Source organism: Astatotilapia calliptera, chromosome 4, assembly GCF_900246225.1.
Source record: "Astatotilapia calliptera chromosome 4, fAstCal1.2, whole genome shotgun sequence".
NCBI lineage: Eukaryota > Metazoa > Chordata > Actinopteri > Cichliformes > Cichlidae > Astatotilapia > Astatotilapia calliptera.
In genome coordinates, this window is record NC_039305.1 from 920,370 (window position 1) to 940,293 (window position 19,924).

At 43.2% G+C, this 19,924-nt stretch overlaps 1 protein-coding gene across 1 annotated transcript; it reads left to right on the forward strand.

Annotated features, from left to right (window-relative positions):
* The first annotated feature begins 13,546 nt into the window (after window positions 1-13,546).
* Window positions 13,547-18,235, forward strand: LOC113020137 (keratin, type I cytoskeletal 50 kDa-like). The gene is made up of 8 exons (XM_026163854.1): window positions 13,547-14,086; window positions 14,834-14,916; window positions 15,878-16,034; window positions 16,106-16,267; window positions 16,347-16,472; window positions 17,015-17,089; window positions 17,175-17,320; window positions 17,888-18,235. Exons 1-8 carry the CDS (start codon window positions 13,622-13,624, stop codon window positions 17,958-17,960), a joined length of 1,287 nt encoding a protein of 428 aa, XP_026019639.1. The 5' UTR covers window positions 13,547-13,621; the 3' UTR covers window positions 17,961-18,235.
* The last annotated feature ends 1,689 nt before the right edge of the window (window positions 18,236-19,924 follow it).

Sequence of the window (19,924 nt, forward strand, 5' to 3'; positions counted from 1 at the left end):
ATCGGGATATGAGATTCTGGTCATATCGCACAGCCCTAGACAGATATACAAATCAAGTTAGCACTTCAGGCCGTTAAGGCCACAGTGTGCACGTTGCAGTTCTCCAAAACATTGTAGAATTTTGATCATAAAGCCCCAAACTTGTACAGTTTATTTCTTAATGCATAAGTTATTTTCTCCATAGATAGTATAGATGTCAGTCCATTAAGCCGCTGAGATAGTCCACATATTTTTTGATTTTTCCAGCACATAGCAATACAGCGCTTGGCTTCCAAAAGTCCAGTCGTTAACAGAGCTCTATTGTTTGCAGCAGGTACAAAATTATTCGGGTATATATTTAAAATACATATTTTAGGATGAAGTGGAATCACATCGCTAATAATTTGACTCAACAGATTTATTACCTTTTCCCAAAAGATTTTCACACGTGGACGCTCCCATATACAGTGAAATAAAGTGCCTGTCCACTCCACACTTAATACAGGAGTCTGGGATGTTTCAGTTAAAATGATGCATTTTTGACGGAGTCTTGTTAACCATTTATATTGAAGTAGTTTAGATTGCACATTAATTGTCTGACTCTGGGCCAAGGAGCATGATTTATAGCACTCATCATCAGATATGTCCATTTGCAAATCTTTCCTCCAAGCCTCTAAAATAGACTGTGTTGATTCTTTGGAATTTTCCATAAATAATTTATACAATGCAGAAACTCGGTATTGTAGCGGCAGCCTTCGGTCCTTCTTTGCCGCTTCTGCAGAACGTAAAGTTTCTGACTCGTGCTCTTGTTCAGTCGCTTGGATGCCTTCCGGTAGCAAAAAAACGAGGCGAAGGAGAAAAGGGGCAAAACATTTATTTTCCAAACAAATCGAAAGGTACAAAACAAATGCCTCTGGTGGGCGCTCCGTTTATATTTCCTTTATGTTACAACCAAAAAATAACATTAAAACGGTGACGGTCAGAAAACTGTTGCTCCACGTCCTGCTTGCTTACCTAACCTTTTTTACCCACACCCCTCCGCATGCGGGCCAAATACACACCCCTTTACGACATCTACCAACACTTTACAACAACAACAGACTAATAAAGCAGGATTAATTTATGGAGCACAGCATATTACATTATAACATAAAATGATCAAGATTATAATGGAAACTTAAAGATCATGACAAATACTTAAATATGGCATGATGTAACTGAGTGAAATTATTGGCCTGGACTTGGCTCCAACACTCGGCCTCTCCCATTTAGATGCTTTATAACTGTGTTCTCTAGAGAGGAGGAGGTGGGGATTTCTAAACTGTTACCTTGTGTGGTTAAGATAAAATTTCTTAATTGAAGAAATTTAAAAAAGGTTTGACAGGAATAGAAAAAGTACTTCTAAGTTGTTCAAAAGACATAAGAGTATTATTCCTAAATATATCAGACACTTTTCTTAAACCTCAATCGAACCAAAATCTAAAACCTGCATCCGTCCCACCAGGAAGAAAGCTGTTATTTCCAAATATCGGAGTAAACCGAGACAGTTGGATCATTTCTCCGAAGTAGTTATGTGTTTCAAACCAGATCGTTATAGTGTTTTTTAAAAAGGGGTTCTTAGTTTGCTTATTTAGTGTCTTCCTGTCGGCTGAGTAAAGATATAAGTTCGGGGGACTTTGGATTTCTGTAGACTCCATAGAAACCCACACTGGAATTTGCTCATTAACAAAATAAAACATTGCCGCTCTGATTTGAGCAGAAGTACCACTTTAAATTTGGAAGTTGTAAACCCCTCTTTCATAAGGGAGGTTTAGTAATGAGATTCTGAGTCTTGGTCTTCTGTTGTTCCAAATAAAGTTTCGGAATAGTTTTTGCAAATCTAAAAAGAGTTTGGTGGAGAGAGAGGTACTGATTGAAAAAAGGTAAAGATATTTTGGCAAAATTGACATTTTTAGTATATTAATACGACCAATTAAAGATATAGGTAGTTTCATCCATCTGTTTAGAAGTGTAGTAACTGACGTCGTTAAGGAATTGTGATGAGATAATTTCACACCCAGATAAGTAAACCCATGTTCAGATAGCAGAAAGGGAGTGTTGATTGGAGGATTTTGTCGTTCATTTTTATTCAAAAATAATATTTCGGATTTATCAAAATTTATTTTATAACCCGAAAATGTACTAAATGTATTAATGAGACTTAAAATGGATGGTATTGATTTGTTTAAATTGGTGCAGAACAGGATCACATCATCTGCATATGGGGCAATACGGTGGTCAGCATTACTGTAATTCCTGATATGTTTTTATGATTCTGAATTGCCATCGCAAGAGGCTCAGTTGCCAAGGTGAACAAGAGAGGTGACAAGGGGCACCCCTGTCTAGTTCCACGATATAATCTGAATGGTGCGGAAAAAAGACCATTAGTTAAAATCTCTGCTTGAGGGTTGGAGTATATCAACTGAATCCATTTAAAAAATCTGTTTCCAATACCAAACTTTTTCAAAACTTCAAATAAGAACAGCCATTCGATCCTGTTCTTATTTGACAGTGGACTCATCTCTGTGCTTGTCCTGCTAGACCTCAGTGCAGCGTTCGATACTGTCGACCATAATATCCTATTAGAGCGATTAGAACATGCTGTAGGTATTACAGGTACTGCACTGCAGTGGTTTGTATCATATCTATCTAATAGACTCCAGTTTGTGCATGTAAATGGAGAGTCCTCTTCACACACTGAGGTTAATTATGGAGTTCCACAGGGTTCAGTGCTAGGACCAATTCTGTTTACATTATACATGCTTCCCTTAGGCAGCATCATTAGAAGACATAGCATACATTTACACTGCTATGCAGATGACACCCAGCTCTATCTGTCCATGAAGCCAGATAACACACACCAATGAGTTAAACTGCAGGAATGTCTTAAAGACATAAAGACCTGGATGGCCGCTAACTTTCTGCTTCTTAATTCAGATCAAACTGAGGTTATTGTACTCGGCCCTGAAAATCTTAGAAATATGGTATCTAAGCAGATTCTTACTCTGGATGGCATTACCTTGGCCTCCAGTAACACTGTGAGGAACCTTGGAGTCATTTTTGACCAGGACATGTCCTTCAACGCACATATTAAACAAATATGTAAGACTGCTTTCTTCCATTTGCGCAACATCTCTAAAATTAGAAATATCCTGTCTCAGAGTGACGCTGAAAAACTAGTTCATGCATTTATTACTTCCAGGCTGGACTACTGTAATTCATTATTATCAGGATGTCCAAAAAACTCACTGAAAAGCCTTCAGCTAATCCAAAATGCTGCAGCAAGAGTCCTGACAGGGACTAGAAAGAGAGAGCATATTTCTCCTGTTTTGGCTTCCTGTTAAATCCAGAATTCAAAATCCTGCTCCTCACATACAAGGTCTTAAATAATCAGGCCCCATCTTATCTTAATGACCTTGTAGTACCATATCACCCTATTAGAGCACTTCGCTCTCGCTCTGCAGGCCTACTTGTTGTTCCTAGAGTATTTAAAAGTAGAATGGGAGGCAGAGCCTTCAGTTTTCAGGCCCCTCTTCTGTGGAACCAGCTTCCAGTTTGGATTCAGGAGACAGACACTATCTCTACTTTTAAGATCAGGCTTCAAACTTTCCTTTTTGCTAAAGCATATAGTTAGGGCTGGACCAGGTGACCCTGAATCCTCCCTTAGTTATGCTGCAATAGATGTAGGCTGCCGGGGGATTCCCATGATGCATTGAGTTTTTCCTTTCCAGTCACCTTTCTCACTCACTATGTATTAACAGACCTCTCTGCATTGAATCATATCTGTTATTAACCTCTGTCTCTCTTCCACAGCATGTCTTTATCCTGTCTTCCTTCTCTCACCCCAACCGGTCGCAGCAGATGGCCCCGCCCCTCCCTGAGCCTGGTTCTGCTGGAGGTTTCTTCCTGTTAAAAGGGAGTTTTTCCTTCCCACTGTTGCCAAAGTGCTTGCTCATAGGGGGTCATATGATTGTTGGGTTTTTCTCTGTATCTATGAAGCGCCTTGAGGCGACTTTTGTTGTGATTTGGCGCTATATAAATAAAATTGAATTGAATTGAATTGAACTGTTGAAGGCTTTTTCCGCTTCCATTGAGATTAACGCATTGTCTCTTTTTTCTCATAAATGATATTCATGACCCTCCGTATACTGTGAAACCCCTGCCTCCCCTGGATAAAGCCGTTCTGGTCTGAATGAATCGTCTTAGGCAAGACTGTCTCTAGTCTCATAGCTAATAGTTTGCAAAGTATCTTGTAATCGTAATTCAACAGTGAGATTGGTCTATAAGAACTACAATGTGTTGCTGGCTTATTAGGTTTCAGTAACAGAGTGATTGTTGCCACATTAAGTGAAGGGGGGAGAGACCCAGATTCAAATGATTCCTGATACATATCCAATAAGGGCTGGATCAATTTATCTTTAAATATTTTGAATATTTCTATTGGTATTGCATCAGGAGTTTTGCCCCCTTTCATGTTCCTTATAGCATTAGTAATTTCTTCTACTGTTATATTAAGCTCTAGTTCATCCATATCGTTTTCTGGTAGTCTAGGAAAATGCAGCTGATCCAAAAAGATTTTTTGTTTTGATGTAAATGAATTTAAATGCTCAGTTTTGTATAGCTGTTTATAAAAAGTACAAAAAGAGTCATATGTTTAGGATCAGCTGTGATCTGTCCTTCATCTGTAGTTATGGAGGAGTTTAATGTTCTTTCAACCTGAGCCTGTTTAATACGCCAAGCCAGTGTTTTACTTGCTTTTTCACCCTGTTCATAATATGACTGTTTCAGTCTTTATATGATGACAAAATATTAAATTTAGCTCTGAGTTGATTTAACTCTAGAATTCGAGCATTAGATTTGGATATAAATATCTCTTCCTCAATGTCTTTTATCTTTTTCTCCAAATGAACCAGTTCCATCCTGGATGCTTTATGTTTAAAGCTTGTAAAACTGATCATTTGGCCTCTCAGGAAAGCTTTAAAGGCCTCCCATTTTATAGTCGCCGTAGTTTGACTTGTGTTATAAGCAAAGTAATAATCTATTTGCTTTCCAATGTATTCTAAGGTAAATTATGGTAAGTTAGGTAAATTTAGTTGAAACAAAACGGTGGAGTGACCTGATATGACAACACTATCATACCAGGATTTAGTTACCATGGGTACCAAAGATGCAGAAAGTAAGAAATAGTCAATTTTGGAAAAGGTGCCATAAGTGCTAGAGTAGCAAGAGAAAGTAATCATATCCGGGTGCATGTTTCTCCAAGCATCAACTAATTGAGTTCAGTCATAAATGGTAGTACTTCCTTTCTAGACTGCTTATGAGCTGAATCGACTCCAGTTGATTTATCAACACTGATAAAGTTTCAGTTTAACCAGTTTATTCATCCCTCGAATATTCCAGGAGGTTATGTTCAGATCTGGAGCTGTCGGCATTTATAATAGGAAAGATGTAGACAAGTACAAGTCTGCCCTGAAGATAAAAAAAACAAAAAAACCCTAAACAAAGCAACACAATAGTGCAAAAGAAAACAGGTGCACAGCGCGTAACATTAGAACACCAAGACAAACTAAACCAAAGTACGTTTGTGATTCATACTGGTGTGCACCCGATCCATCCCAGTTTAAACAGGCCTGGCTAATGTTCACGGCCGATCCATCCATACCTTGCAGAGGAGCAGCCAGAACAAACAAGCAAACAAACAAAAGAAAACAAAGCCGCTCTCTAATAATAAAACTAATAAAGTAGAAAAGTTAACTAAGAATGGATGGTCAGATATTATAAAATAACAACAGTAAATTACCACCACAACGAAAAAGAATTAAATCAGGCCATGACTCTTCTATACTCAAAGTATATTTGTTATTCACTGACTATATGGCCTGGAAGGAAATTACCCTTAAATCCAACATTACAATCATGACAACAGAAGCTTTACTGGTAAGTGAGCATTTGCCTTTCAGGTCGTAACGTTCTCTTGTCCATTTGGCTTGAGCTGTTGTACATATGAACTTGCCTCAGATGGATTAACAAAAATATGTCGGTCCCCTTGAAAGGTTATCAACATCCTTGCTGGGTAGATGAAGCCAAAACGGAGGTCCGGGATGCGAAGTGTTAACAGCTGTTTTTTTACCGGGTCAAACAACCTTCGTTGTGTTGGATTTATTGTTGACTTTGAAACATCCCGGGGTCTCCCGATTCTGTGGGCTCGCTCAATCACTATGGGTTCTGGGAAAGACTGAATCCCAAGCACCTCTGGGATCCACTTAGTTAGGAATCCACACATATCTTTGCCCTCGTCTCCTTCAAGGAGGCCCACCAAGCGAATATTATTTCTTTGGCTATTATTCTCCAGCTCTTCTACCTTGCGTGTTAGTGTCTCCAACTTCGTTTCCAAAGTATTCGTAGCTTTCACATGTGGATTACAAACTCTCCAGGCATCAAAAAGGCCGAGATCTGAGCATAAGTCCATTGTAGCCTTTGCCATTTTTGAAGGTGGTTGAGATTTTGGTGGATTATAATCAGTTTCAGGACTCAGACCACAGTTAAAATCCCCACCAATTATTACGTGATTGGGACACACAGAGGAGGTTTCTGCCAGAAGGTTTGAATAAAACAATCTATCAAAAGTATTTGGTGCATAAACACTTCCTAATAGAATCTGTTCCCCATATAAAAGCCCAGTAATCAGAATAAATCGTTGTCTGTATCCCTTACAATAGTATTTAGAGTAATCGGTAGATTTTTATGGATCAATATTGCAACGCCTCTACTTTTAGAGTTAAAAGAGGAATAGTAAATTTGTCCCACCCAATCACGCTTGAGTGTGTTCAGAATCTGTGAGGTGAGTCTCTTGCAGTAATGCAATCTGCACTCTATCTTTTTTGAGTGAGGAAAATATTTTGCGTCTCTTAATAACGTGATTAATTCCCTTGACATTGAGAGTTTATGTTACTCATTGTAAAAGTTGTCAGTCATTGGACAAAGATTGTCAACCCGAAGCAAACAAAAAAGACCCATCATAATAAACACACTGTAAAAGATTTAACCCATGGTCTGGACTGGCCGTGAACAACACCATCATAAACGAATGGCAAAGGAACCCTTACACACACAACAAACTGCATGAGAATATAGGAATTAGGATAAACGTCAAAATATCACAAGCCAGAAACAAAACAAACAAAACGAAAAAGCCACCCACTGGGTGGTATTACAAGACCAGTGTAGCCAAAAGAAGTTTCACTCCACGGGAGAAAAAGAAAAGAAGACACCCCCGCTTCCCAAACCTGAATCAAATCGGGTTACTGTCAGTTGTGAAACAAAATTAAAGACTGAGTAAACAATCAGTACTGTATACTAGATATTGGCCCTAAAGCCACTTTAGGTACAAAGAATGAACAAATTTCTATTTTACCTTTAAACTGTCTCTTTTCCCTCAAGCTGCATTAAACACTGTGGACTTATGGCGAGCTGAACCAATGTCATGTTGTAAGTTAAATCCAACAGTGCCACAGTTTGTACGGGACAAGTATCAGTTGTCTTCCAGCGCATTGATGAAACTTTGTGCATCTTTAGGCGAATCAAACTTGTGTTCAGTGCCATTGTGATTCAGCACAAGCGTCGCTGGGTAGCGCATTCTGAAGCGGATGACCTTGTCAATTAAGGTTAACGTTTCTCACGGATTGCGTAGGAAAACTTCTGGTGTATAAAGATCCGCTGTCCGTCGTAGTGAAGTTCCGGGGCCGCTCTCACTGCTGCCATGATCTGTGGTTTGTCTCTGGAGTTGTGGAGCTTAATAATCACCGGCCTGGGGTGAGTCAATTTTAATGCGGGCTTTACCCGTGGAGCTGTTCCCCAGCCAGGCTTCAAAAAGCTGAATAGGACTCTCACCCTCTGCGCCTTCTTTCAGATTAATAATGCGGATGTCGTCGCGCCTGCTGCGGTTCTCTAAATCATCCAAGCTTTTTGTCATGATCCAGGGGCGATTCTAGGATCAGAGCTTTGGGGGTGCTGAGCACCCAGAGAGCTGCTCAGCCAGGCAAGATCAACTTTACTCATCACGATGAGACGTTTTCCCTGTCTCTGTCAGTCCCTGCATCTTTAAATGTCTCCAGTTGTCCCGAGTTCCCTCTGTTCCTCCCTGTCCTCATCGTCTGTTGTCTTCGTCTCCGTTATCAGTCATCATAATTTTACAATCTCTGTGCAAGTCTGCAAATTTCTTTATTAAATCATAAGATTCTTAAATTCATCAAGTCTCTCTGTGCCTGGGTCCTCGTCACAAAACATGACATCACTGCTTTGTACATTTTAACACAATTTAAACCCACATTTGTGCAAGAAAAGCAAAACACCTTTTTGAAAAGTCTGTAACAAAACCATCAAATCTGATCAAGGTTATTTAAATGCTGCCAAAGAAGAATGGATTGGAATTTAAAAAATAAAAACTGATGATGAAAATGATGCTCACAGTGAGTAAAAAGTGAACTGAGAGCATTTTTTGGACAGAGATTCACTTTTAAAGTGTTCGTATAATATAATACAGATATATAAAAATACACTCCAAAAATAGAAGAGTGCTTGAAATGTACAAAATATTATTAAAAAATTAGATAAATGGAGACACCTTGGCCTCTGGTACAATGTATGAAAAGATCTTTACTGCAGATACTAACATGGCTCTGCAGATCTTTTATTTTCTTTTATCCTACGTCGCCTCAGCTTGAGGTTGGTAAATCTGTCACATTTTGGTGGTCAAGTCTCTCAAGCATCTTTCTCAACTGACATCACAGCCAGGTGCTGGAGTCGGCTTTGACCCATGGTCCTTCTCAGCCAGGTATGGAGCTGACTCAAGACACTAAAGGACCTCTCACAGCTACAGCTGCTAACTGGGTTTGTTAGGGCAACCTGAATAGCAGTTTTCAGTGTGGGGAAGATCTGATTATCCAGAAGATTGTACAATGTTAACATATCTGGGATGGCACCAGCCTCACTCTCGAGCTTCAAAAAGTTTTTGGCAACCGTGACTTCCTCTGACTGAAGCTCAGTATGGTGATGCAGTGCCAGGGCTGACAACTCAGTTTGTTTTGCAGACTCTGTACAGCAGCTTTAATACAACACAACTTCCAGATTGTGAGTAAAATTAGTTTGTTTTGTTTTTTTTCCTTTGCCGGATTAACAGTTTCTGCCTGTCACTGCTCCCTGTCTGTGTCCTCACCTGGTTCTTCCTGACCTTGTACTTTCTCCTCACGTTCCCTCTTTGGACTGACAATCATACACAAATAGATTGGATTCAATTAGATTAAAAAATACTATTAAGATCACCAACAAAAAGTCCTCTCAGTGTACTTTCAACCAAAAGGCAAATAACCAAACCACATGAACATCTAATAAAAGATATAAATATTGAAACTGATCCAACATTAATCTTTATTGACGGATGATTTGTTTTTACACTTTTACCTGACGTGGCTCCTTTTTTTGAAAAAACTTCCTCATATCCATTATGAACCTGGCTGTCTCTGTACACACACACACACACACACACACACACACACACACACACACACACACAACAGCAGTTATAAGGTTAATGGGAATCCAGTCAGTTAGCTAGTTAGTACCTTGGGTTTAATATCGGCACATATGACAAAATAAGCAGCTTCTCTCATTCCTTTTCAAACAGGACAGTGGTAACAACAGCAGGCTACAGACAATGTTACGTTTTAGATTTTAAATAGGCTGTATACATTTCAATGGGAGCAACAGGGCGGTCAAATATCACTGATTTCACTACAGAGCAGGACGGATTGTAGGGCAGCAAACATCGTGGGGAAACACGTTTCCCACACTGCAGGTTACCTGGTGTCATGTTTTTCAGCTAAAAGAAACATGGTCTGACTCCTACCAACTGTACAAAGAGTAACGCAAGGTTAAAGGCAGCTAACATGTCCTGTTTTAAGCCAGGCTCTTCCACCTTCCCTCTGCTGCGTCTCAGCCGCCATCGCTCTGGCAGCACGGCGCCAGAGCCAGAGCAGGGGAGAGCTGGAACAAACCATTTTGGGAGGGGGGTGTTGTTTGTTATCTATTATACTTTTGGTTGTTCCCCCATTCATCAATATTAGAGTAGACTGGAGATTTGCCTTTTTGTTATTTTAGCTTTTTCTGGGGGCTTGTTGTGCCCCTCCCCAACCCCACATCCTATGCCCCACCTAGTTCCTTAAGAGTATGGTGGTGGGTTTCCACAGGGAACAGCAAAAGCATTTCTGCCGCTTGTATCCGCGATCTCGTTCTTTCGGTCACTACCCACAGCTCGTGGCCATAGGTGAGGGTAGGGACGTAGATCGACCGGTAAATTGAGAGCTTCGCTTTTACACTCAGCTCCCTCTTCACCACGACGGACCGGTGCAGCGTCTGCATTACTGCAGCTGCAGCCCCAATCCGTCTGTCGATCTCCGGCTCCCTTCTCCCATCACTCGCGAACAAGACCCCGAGATACTTGAACTCCTCCACTTGGGGCAGGAACTCATCCCCGACCCGGAGTGGGCACTCCACCCTTTTCCGGCTGAGAACCATGGCCTCAGATTTGGAGGTGCTGATCCTCATTCCCGCTGCTTCACACTCGGCTGCGAACCGTTCCAGTGCGAGCTGGAGGCCCTCACCCGATGAAGCCAACAGAACCACATCTGCAAAAATCAGAGATGAGATTCTGAGGCCACCAAAGCAAAAGCCCTCCGCCACTTGGCTGCGCCTAGAAATCCTGTCCATAAAAATTATGAACAGAACCGGAGACAAAGGGCAGCCCTGGCGAAGCCCATCACCCACCGGGAACGAGTCCGACTTATTGCCGGCAATGCGAACCAAGCTCTTGCAACGGTTGTATAGGGATCGAATGGCCCGTAGCAATGGGCCAGACACCCCATACTCCCGCAACACCTCCCACAGGACACCCCGAGGGACACGGTCGAATGCCTTCTCCAAGTCCACAAAACACATGTAGACTGGTTGGGCAAACTCCCATGCACCCTCAAGTATCCTGGAGAGGATAAAGAGCTGGTCCAGTGTTCCGCGACCAGGACGAAAACCACATTGTTCCTCCTGTATCCGAGGTTCGACTAACGGACGAACTCTCCTTTCCAGCACCCTGGCATAGACTTTCCCAGGGAGGCTGAGGAGTGTGATCCCCCTGTAGTTGGAACACACCCTCCGGTCCCCTTTCTTAAAGATGGGGACCACCACCCCGGTCTGCCAGTCCAGAGGTACTGCCCCTGATCTCCACGCAACATTGCAGAGGCGTGTCAACAAGGACAGCCCTACAATGTCCAGAGCCTTCAGGAACTCGGGGCGGACCTCATCAACACCAGGGGCTCTGCCACCAAGGAGTTGTTTAACTGCCTCAGTGACCTCGCCCCCGGAAATTGGCGGGTTATTCCCCTCATGTATCTATACTTTTGTTGTCCATCTCAATTAAGTACTGTATGCTTTTTGTATTTTTAGTAGTGTGTCCCACAAACAGCAAATATTGTCAAAAAAATAAGAAGTCTTTCGGGTGCTTTGATTCATTTTTGGGGGAGAAGCACCCCCCCAAAAATGGGCTAAAATCGCCCCTGCCATGATCTTAATCTTCTCCTCAGCTTCAGCCAGTCTTCCCGCGAGGTCAGTCACCCCATCTTCCTACATCTGAGATTCTCTGCTCTGCCTCCGTGATGCGTTTGGAGACGTTTTCCAGCGAGGACGAAATGTTGCTTGCTGTGAGGTGGAGGCTGAGCTGCAGAGGTTAACTTCACACAGAGTTTATACAACAAAGAGCGCTTCTATGTGACAAAAGAAAGTCACTAAGATGCTGCTCTCCATGACGATCCTACAAACAGACGCTAAGCCGGGGGCGTTTTCCCACAGTGAGCACCTTAAATAGGACGCTGACAGGTGATAGATGAGCGCTGGGTGCCAGAGGGCATTCCAGCTGCTGTCATCATCAAACTGAAGACTCTTTGTGCTGAGTGATAGAACACGATATTCACTTCATGTTATATAAAGTTATAGCATGCAGGCCAGAGGCACTGATGTAATCACACCTTCATACCTTTGAAAAACAGAATCTGATGGGTTTCTGCAGATGTGACTGTAAAGTGGTGAAAACATGAACATATTAATGCACTCTGCATGTTTTCCTCTAAACCATGTTTTTATGCGTAAAATGCTTTTCCACACACGCCCATTTCAACCCAACTGTGTTTACTTCAATACAGACTCGACGGCAGCTTTGAAGCTGAAAAACTAGTTCATGCATTTATTACTTCCAGGCTGGACGACTGTAATTCGTCCAGTTTTTAGGACTGTAAGTCCTAAAAACTCCCTGAAAAGCCTTCAGCTAATCCAAAATGCTGCAGCAAGAGTCCTGACAGGGACTAGAAAGAGAGAGCAGATTTCTCCTGTTTTGGCTTCCTGTTAAATCCAGAATTCAAAATCCTGCTCCTCACATACAAGCTCTTAAATAATCAGGCCCCATCTTATCTTAATGACCTTGTAGTACCATATCACCCTATTAGAGCACTTCACTCTCGCTCTGCAGGCCTACTTGTTGTTCCTAGAGTATTTAAAAGTAGAATGGGAGGCAGAGCCTTCAGTTTTCAGGCCCCTCTTCTGTGGAACCAGCTTCCAGTTTGGATTCAGGAGACAGACACTATCTCTACTTTCAAGATCAGGCTTCAAACTTTCCTTTTTGCTAAAGCATATAGTTGTCCTTGTCCTGTCTTCCTGTCCCCAGGACTCAACCCCAGAGAAGCAGAAGAAAATGGATGAAATTAACTTTTTAAAATGAGAGTCTATAGGACTGACTCACTGCTGGAGCTTCTAGTGGATGTCAGAGGAACTGCAGGCTTAGGGAGGGGCAGCTGTGTGTGTTGATGGATGTAACGAGTGTAACGGGAAAGAAGCAAAAATTCCCCTCAAACAACGAGAGAAGTTAATAATGGAGGAATGTGCTCTCTGTGTCTCTGCAGATCAGCTGAGGATCTGTCAGAGCAGCCGGGTCAGGACGAAGATTTGGTCTCAGCTGCTGTCGTGTTCAGACAGATAACATGGAAACATGAAGCCTCTGAGCTCTGCCGTGCCTCACACGGAAAACGTCTCTCCCGTTTGTGTCTCATGAATCAGAATCAGAGAGACTTTATTGATCCCAGAGGGACACTGAGCGGTCACAGCAGCACACATACAACAAACGCCAAGCATTCATATAACATGAAGTGTAGAAACAGAGATATCAATAGATACATATTGAGCTACAGATATAGGGCTAAACATGAATATACATAAAAATATAAAAGGACAAAAATATGTGTGTAAATATATGTCATGGTGTGCAAAAGTGCCGAATGAAGTCGGAGAAAAGAATTCAAGCTGGAGGTAGGACATTGTGGACCGCGGCCCTCCCCTCCAGCCCTGCCCTCCCCGACCCTCCCCCCTAACCCTGCCCCTGTACCTGCAGTTCAGCCCACCTGAGAAGCTTTAAAAGCAGCGACCTCCTCACTCTCTCCTCACTTCTCTCCTGCTCCTTCCACCGGAGAAGACAGACTGACAAGCACCTCCTCTTTTCTGCTCCATCACTATGACTACCATGATGCTCTCACGAGGCTCCATCGGTGGAGGCTTTGGCAGCAGCCGTTCATCCAGAAGCATGAGCTCATACAGCGTTGCTGGAGGAGGCGGTAGTGTCAGGGTTTCACAGGCCGGGAGAACCTTCGCCGTTGGTGGCGGCCTCGGTGGAGGAGCTGGTGCAGCTTTCAGTGCAGGTGGAGGATTTGCTGCAGGTGGAGGATTTGCTGCAGGTGGAGGATTTGGGGGTGGCTTTGGCGGAGGAGCAGGGATGGACGACAACGTCATCGGCAACGAGAAGTTCACCATGCAGAACCTGAACGACCGTCTCGCCAACTATCTCACCAAAGTGGCGTCGCTGGAGAAGGCCAACGGCGAGCTGGAGCTGAAGATCAAGCAGTTCGTGGAGACGAAGGCTGGCCCGGCCGCCAGGGACTACAGCGCCTTCTACGCCACCATCGCCGAGCTGCATGCCAAGGTGAGGAAACGGGGCAGATGGTGTTCAGGGGTCTCCGCTCCTATTGGTCCACATTTTAAAGTTTACATTTATGAAATCACATAATGTTTTATGAAAAGACATAAAAATAAAGTTTGAAATTGCATGGAAGCTCAAGTGAACAATGTTTTGTTGTGCCTGAAAAACTCATATTTAAAGTTGGAGAAAACCTACATTTGATTTTTCTTGTTTTTAACAAATCCACTCACAGTGCAGTCCAGAAAGATGTTTGCACTGCTGGGGCTTCATTCATACTTTTACAATTTAAAAAAAGCACTCGAACCTTCTGGTGATTTTGAGAAAGAATAGAAAACCTTTGTAATCACAGCAGCTTTTGACCGAGAGGCTGGAAAGAAGAGTAGTGTCAGTAATCTGGTGGGAGGCTCCCAGTGAGGGGATGGAGATCTGAGGTGAACCACACCTGTGTGAGAGTGCTCCGAGTGAAGCAGCCACGCCCTCCAAGACTGATGTCACCTGTAAACCAGTCACTTGTTTTTGGTCTTCGTTTGGCTCCAACAGGAAACACGAGCTTTGGTTTTTCACATTAAAGAAGCTGCTGCGACTGATGGGCGTGTTACGACGTGAAGAGATCTGATTGGCTTTGTTGTTATTCTCTGTAATGTTTGATTTATTAACCCTTCTTTACTGAATGGCATCATCTGATTAGCATTATTGATAATCTACCATTGATTGATTTCCCTTTTTTTGTGGCTCTGTGCTGGTTTTCAGATCCAGGATGCCATCATCGCCAAAGGTACCGTCATGTTGAGCATCGACAACGCCCGGCTCGCATCAGACGACTTCAGGTTGAAGTCAGTGGCTCCTTTTTTTTCTTTTTTTACCTTTTATTTCTCTTCATGTGTTCTTTGTACTTTCTTGCTGCCGTTTTCTTCTGACAGAAAAATGCTCTGAAATAGACGTCCTGACAGTGAAAACCTCCCTACTGTGATATTGCCTCTCTTCAGCCCCCTCTGCTGTCTGCTGGTAGAAAAACATCAAGAACAGACAAACTCCTCAGTCTGATTTTTTGATTTTCTCTCATCCAGAAAAATCCCCCAAACATCGTCCAGCAAGAGCAAAAATTAGACTTAGATTAGATAAACATGAGAACTCATTGGAGCTCATTTGTTAGAATTTAAAGATGATTTTAGCAGATGTTTCTCAGAAAGTCTAAGATTCATTTCTCTTTATTAAAGTTTATTTGAACATTTAACTGTTTAATCCGTAGAAACGAGCCTCAAGATTACTAAAAGAAAAAAATAGAGTTCTGGTTTTTGTCTCGAAATCAGCACAAACACCAAATGCTGATAAAAGTTATTCACAGAATTGTTGTTTGGATTTTATTCATCAGAACTAACCCAGCACTAAGGGCAGCACGGTGGCACGGTGGTTAGCACTGTTGCCGCACAGCAAGAAGGTCCTGAGTTCAATTCCACCATCAGGTCTTTCTGTGTGGAGTTTGCATGTTCTCCCCGTGTTTGCGTGGGTTCCCTCCGGGTACTCCGGCTTCCTCCCACCGTCCAAAGACATGCAGCTTGTGGGGATAGGTTAATTGGATAATCCAGATTGTCACTAGGTGTGAATGGTTGTCTGTCCCTGTGTGTTGGCTCTGTGACAGACTGGCGACCTGTCCAGGGTGTACCCCGCCTCTCGCCCTATGACAGCTGGGATAGGCTCCAGCGCCCCCCGCGACCCTGAAAAGGATAAGCGGAAGCGAATGGATGGATGGATGGAGAACTAACCCATTATTTTCTGTGTCTTTAACTTTAACAGGTACGAGAACGAGCTGGGGATGCGTCAGTCGGTCGAGGCCGACATCGCCGGGCTGAAGGCGTTGTTGGGAGAGGTGGACGTGGCCAAGACTGACCTGAACATGCAGATCGAAGCCCTGACGGACGATCTGGCAAGCATGAAGAAGAACCACGAGGAGGTAAGCAGATCCGTCTCACACGCAATGTTAAAACATACTGGTATCCTTAGCCCCGCCTCCCTGTCCTTTAGGACCTGGTGTCCATGCGCACTCAGATGAGCGGTCAGGTGAATGTGGAGGTGGACGCTGCTCCTCAGCAGGACCTCAACAAAGTCATGGAGGAGATCAGAGAGCACTACGAAACCGTCGCCGCCAAAGCGCTCAAAGACGCAGAGGGCTGGTTCCAGGCCAAGGTACGTCAGCTTTCTGCTATTCAACAGAAACCTGCAGCAGCTCGTTTTTGTTCATTACTTCCTCTTTTTCTTCTTTCAGTCGGAGGTCCTCACCAAGGAGGTGGCAGCCACAGAAATGACACTGAAGACATCAACCGTGGAAGTAAAGGAAGTGAAGAGTCAGCTTCAGGCTCTGGAGATTGAGCTCCAGTCTCAGCTCAGCATGGTGAGATGAACCATTTAACTCATAATTACATCAATACATTTTTAATAATAACTTTATCTAATGAGAGCAACTCATTAAAAATGTCAAACGGTTAATGATGAGCTTGAACATCAGTGGTCCAAGCATCGAGCCCTATGAGCAGGTAACATACTGTTAGCTAACATTAGCCAGAGGAAAGCCAGCTCAGGGTCAGTTCTGATCCCTGAAAATAAACAAGAATACAGCAGCCACCAGTCTCTCTAATGTTAGTGCCGGAGGCTGCTGGACAGAGGGAGTTAGAAGAGGGCACAGAGGGGTCCTCATTCAAAATGTCAAAGGACAAAGTCAAAGAACAGGAATTGTGAGGGTCCTAAGTTCTGGGTTTTAGAAAATCCTCCCTGGGGAGTAACATCAGGCTGGTTCAGTTACATCTTCACATCGTGGCCTCGTTTCCTCTGATTCCTAAAATCCTGAGTCGCAGAGAGGTGGCTGAAATGTAGCCCAATGTCACGACCTCATCCACAGGTAGAGCTTCTGTCTCTGACCTGCTCATGTTTTTACAGAAAATGTCCCTTGAAGCCCAACTCGCCGAAGTCCAGGGCAGCTACGGCATGAAGATGGAAGGATTCCAGATGAGGGTGAGTTCTGCTCTCATGGGGTCGCATCCAAATGTTCCGTCAGCTGCTTTCAGCTTTTACACTCACACCGGGTTCACCTGTGCAGGTGAGCAGTCTGGAGGAGCAGCTGGTGCAGCTCAGAGCAGACCTGGAGAGGCAGGGACAGGAGTACCAGATTCTCCTGGACATCAAGACCAGACTAGAGCTGGAGATCGCCGAGTACAGGAGGCTGCTCGACGGAGAGGGAGGCGGGTAAGAAGAGCTCACCAGGACGGCCTCGGCTCTCTGTGGCCCTGCTCTCTCCTCCTTCTCCTTACAGAGGTTACTTGGAAAACTTAAATATACAGAGGAAATATCCTTAGTTTTAGTGTTACCATCGGCTGCTAACATTAGTTCAATCTGGAACGTCCTGATCAATGTACCTTTAATGGTACATTGTGTAATTCCCCTCTGTAAAATAGAAGTAAACTGTTCACCACAGTTTTCTGAATATGCAGAATTTAAGCTCCTCGTTAGCTTAGAAGAAAAAGAGTGTTTATCTAAGTGTCCAAACTCACATTCATGTTCTTCCTGTCCTGCTGGTCACAGGAAGTTGCACTGCCTCTTTGTGCCCTCTTGTGGTGCAAACTGGCATTACACAAAACCACCGTCTGGCACTCGTTTTTACTTCAGTTTGTAGATGTTTTGGCTTCTGCTCATTTTGGTCAACTGATGTTGGAAACTTGGGAGTTGCACTACAGCACCTACCTGTAAACGTGTGAGCGGGTTCTGCTTTTCAGACGAGCATCTCTGACCAGCTTTGTCTCATTTCCCACGCAGATCTTCGCTCTCCTCCTCTACCTCCACCACAACCAAAACAATCATCACAAAGGTTGTGGAGGAAACCATCTGAGGCCAATCACGTGTCTGCCTGCCCGGGGTTGGAGTCGGATCTCCACCTTTCTTCACCGTCCTTCATGCTGGGCGAGTGCACACCTCCACCTGAAGATCGCTTCTCACCTTCACATCATACCAGTTTCCTGCTTCACAGGAAACCACAGGCGGTCTAAAGATGGAGGGTTTGTGAGGGGAAGCATTTTCTTGGCTTATGCTGGTGAAACTTTACTGCTGTGCTTGCAGGTCTTCTGTGTTCCGCTTCAACAAATAAAACGCAACAAAACCCAAAAAGTGTCTGAAATGAATGTCTGTGCTCACAAACTTCCGCGTTACTCAAACGAAACGTCTTTATTCTCAAATATCAACCAAAGGCAGTAAAAAGTATTTTTAAAACACACCTTCACATCCTTTTCACCTCATAGCAACTGTTTCTTCTGCTTCATGAACAGAAATTCAAAACATATACATCTTTGCATCAGCTGTTAAAGAAATCGATCACAGTAAGATGAACTACTCCAGCTTATTATTCACAATCATCCATATTTTTATGGCACAGCTCTTACTCTGAGAAGGTGGATACCTGCAGGATGTTTCAAAAACTAGTTCTCAGCATTTTTGCTGGACATGTTTCGGCGTTAGAGACCGAACAACAGCAGCTCCTACCTGCAGTTCCTCTGGTGTCCAGCAGAGGCAGCAGTGAGTCAGTCCCCATAGACTCCCATGTTAAAGCTTTTGAGTTTGTTTCCATACAACCTGTTTGGTCTCAATAGATAAACCCCCCCCCCTTCATGACTCTGTGAGGACGGCAGACTTCCTGTTTCTGAAAACAAGCCGACACATTCCAGCAGAAACAGACGGAAACTGCAACATGTATCATTAGTTTCTTTATTAACTTTCTTCCAGTACAAGATGCTCAATTGCCTCCACCTTCTGTTTCTCTTTTTTTAACTTTTATTACATTTTATTTTGTAGGAATGACATAATCAATAGATTTGTACACAGTGAGCGATCTAGACGGGAGGGGAGGGGGGGGTTGGGCTCCTTTGTGCTGATGATGAATTTTGGTCCTCTGGAGCCCAACAACGGTAAAAACTGACTTTAACAAATTATTTAAAATAATAATAATAATAATAATAATAAACCGTCACGTGATTATCATCAGCAACAAAAAGACGCCTGCCGTGTCCCGATCAATCAATACTGCTCAATAAAAACGTGGAAAAGATCAAAGAGTTTAACAGTACATCCACATCCTGCGAGTACCCACACCTGCAAGTAAAATACTAGTAAACTGGCAGGAAGTACTCTCACCTGAGTTTAAGTACTTTGACTGCCAAAAACACAAATGGACGAACCTGAAGAGGTCAGACCCCGTTCACCGAGAAATGCGACGTTTCTTCTTTTCACATAAAAACTACAACGCTGTAACAGAGTCGGTCCAAGGTCAGATTCACGCGAGCTCGCAGACACGAACGTTGTACACTTATGAGAATACTGAAGGCTCTGTTAGGGGCTTCATGTTGCAGCTGTGGCTCAACCTCATGACCCACTACACCCGTTTATCGCCCACAAGGTTACCCTCGAGAATCAATGAGAAAAATCAAAACTGGAAGAACAGCGAGCTTCCCTTTCCACGAGCGGGACCGCTGATCGCTCTGCTGTCAGTGAACGCCACGCATTCAAGTCACTTCCGGCTGACAAGTATAAGAGAAAGAAAACAAACAAAAAAAAAAAAAAAAACCTAACAATCCCCCGGCTGGACAGAATAGGCACAGAGATTCCACCGAGTTTCAAAATAAAAGCCTAGTGTAGACCAAACCATTCCAGCTAGTTTGTAGGTTTTACTACAACAGCAACACTGTAAAAAGTTACAGTTCCTGTAAAAAAAAAATCTGAGCTCTGATCAGTAACTAAGTTTGTGATCAGCTTCTATATTTCTAACTTTAGAGATGTTGCACAAATGGAAGAAAGCAGTCTTAC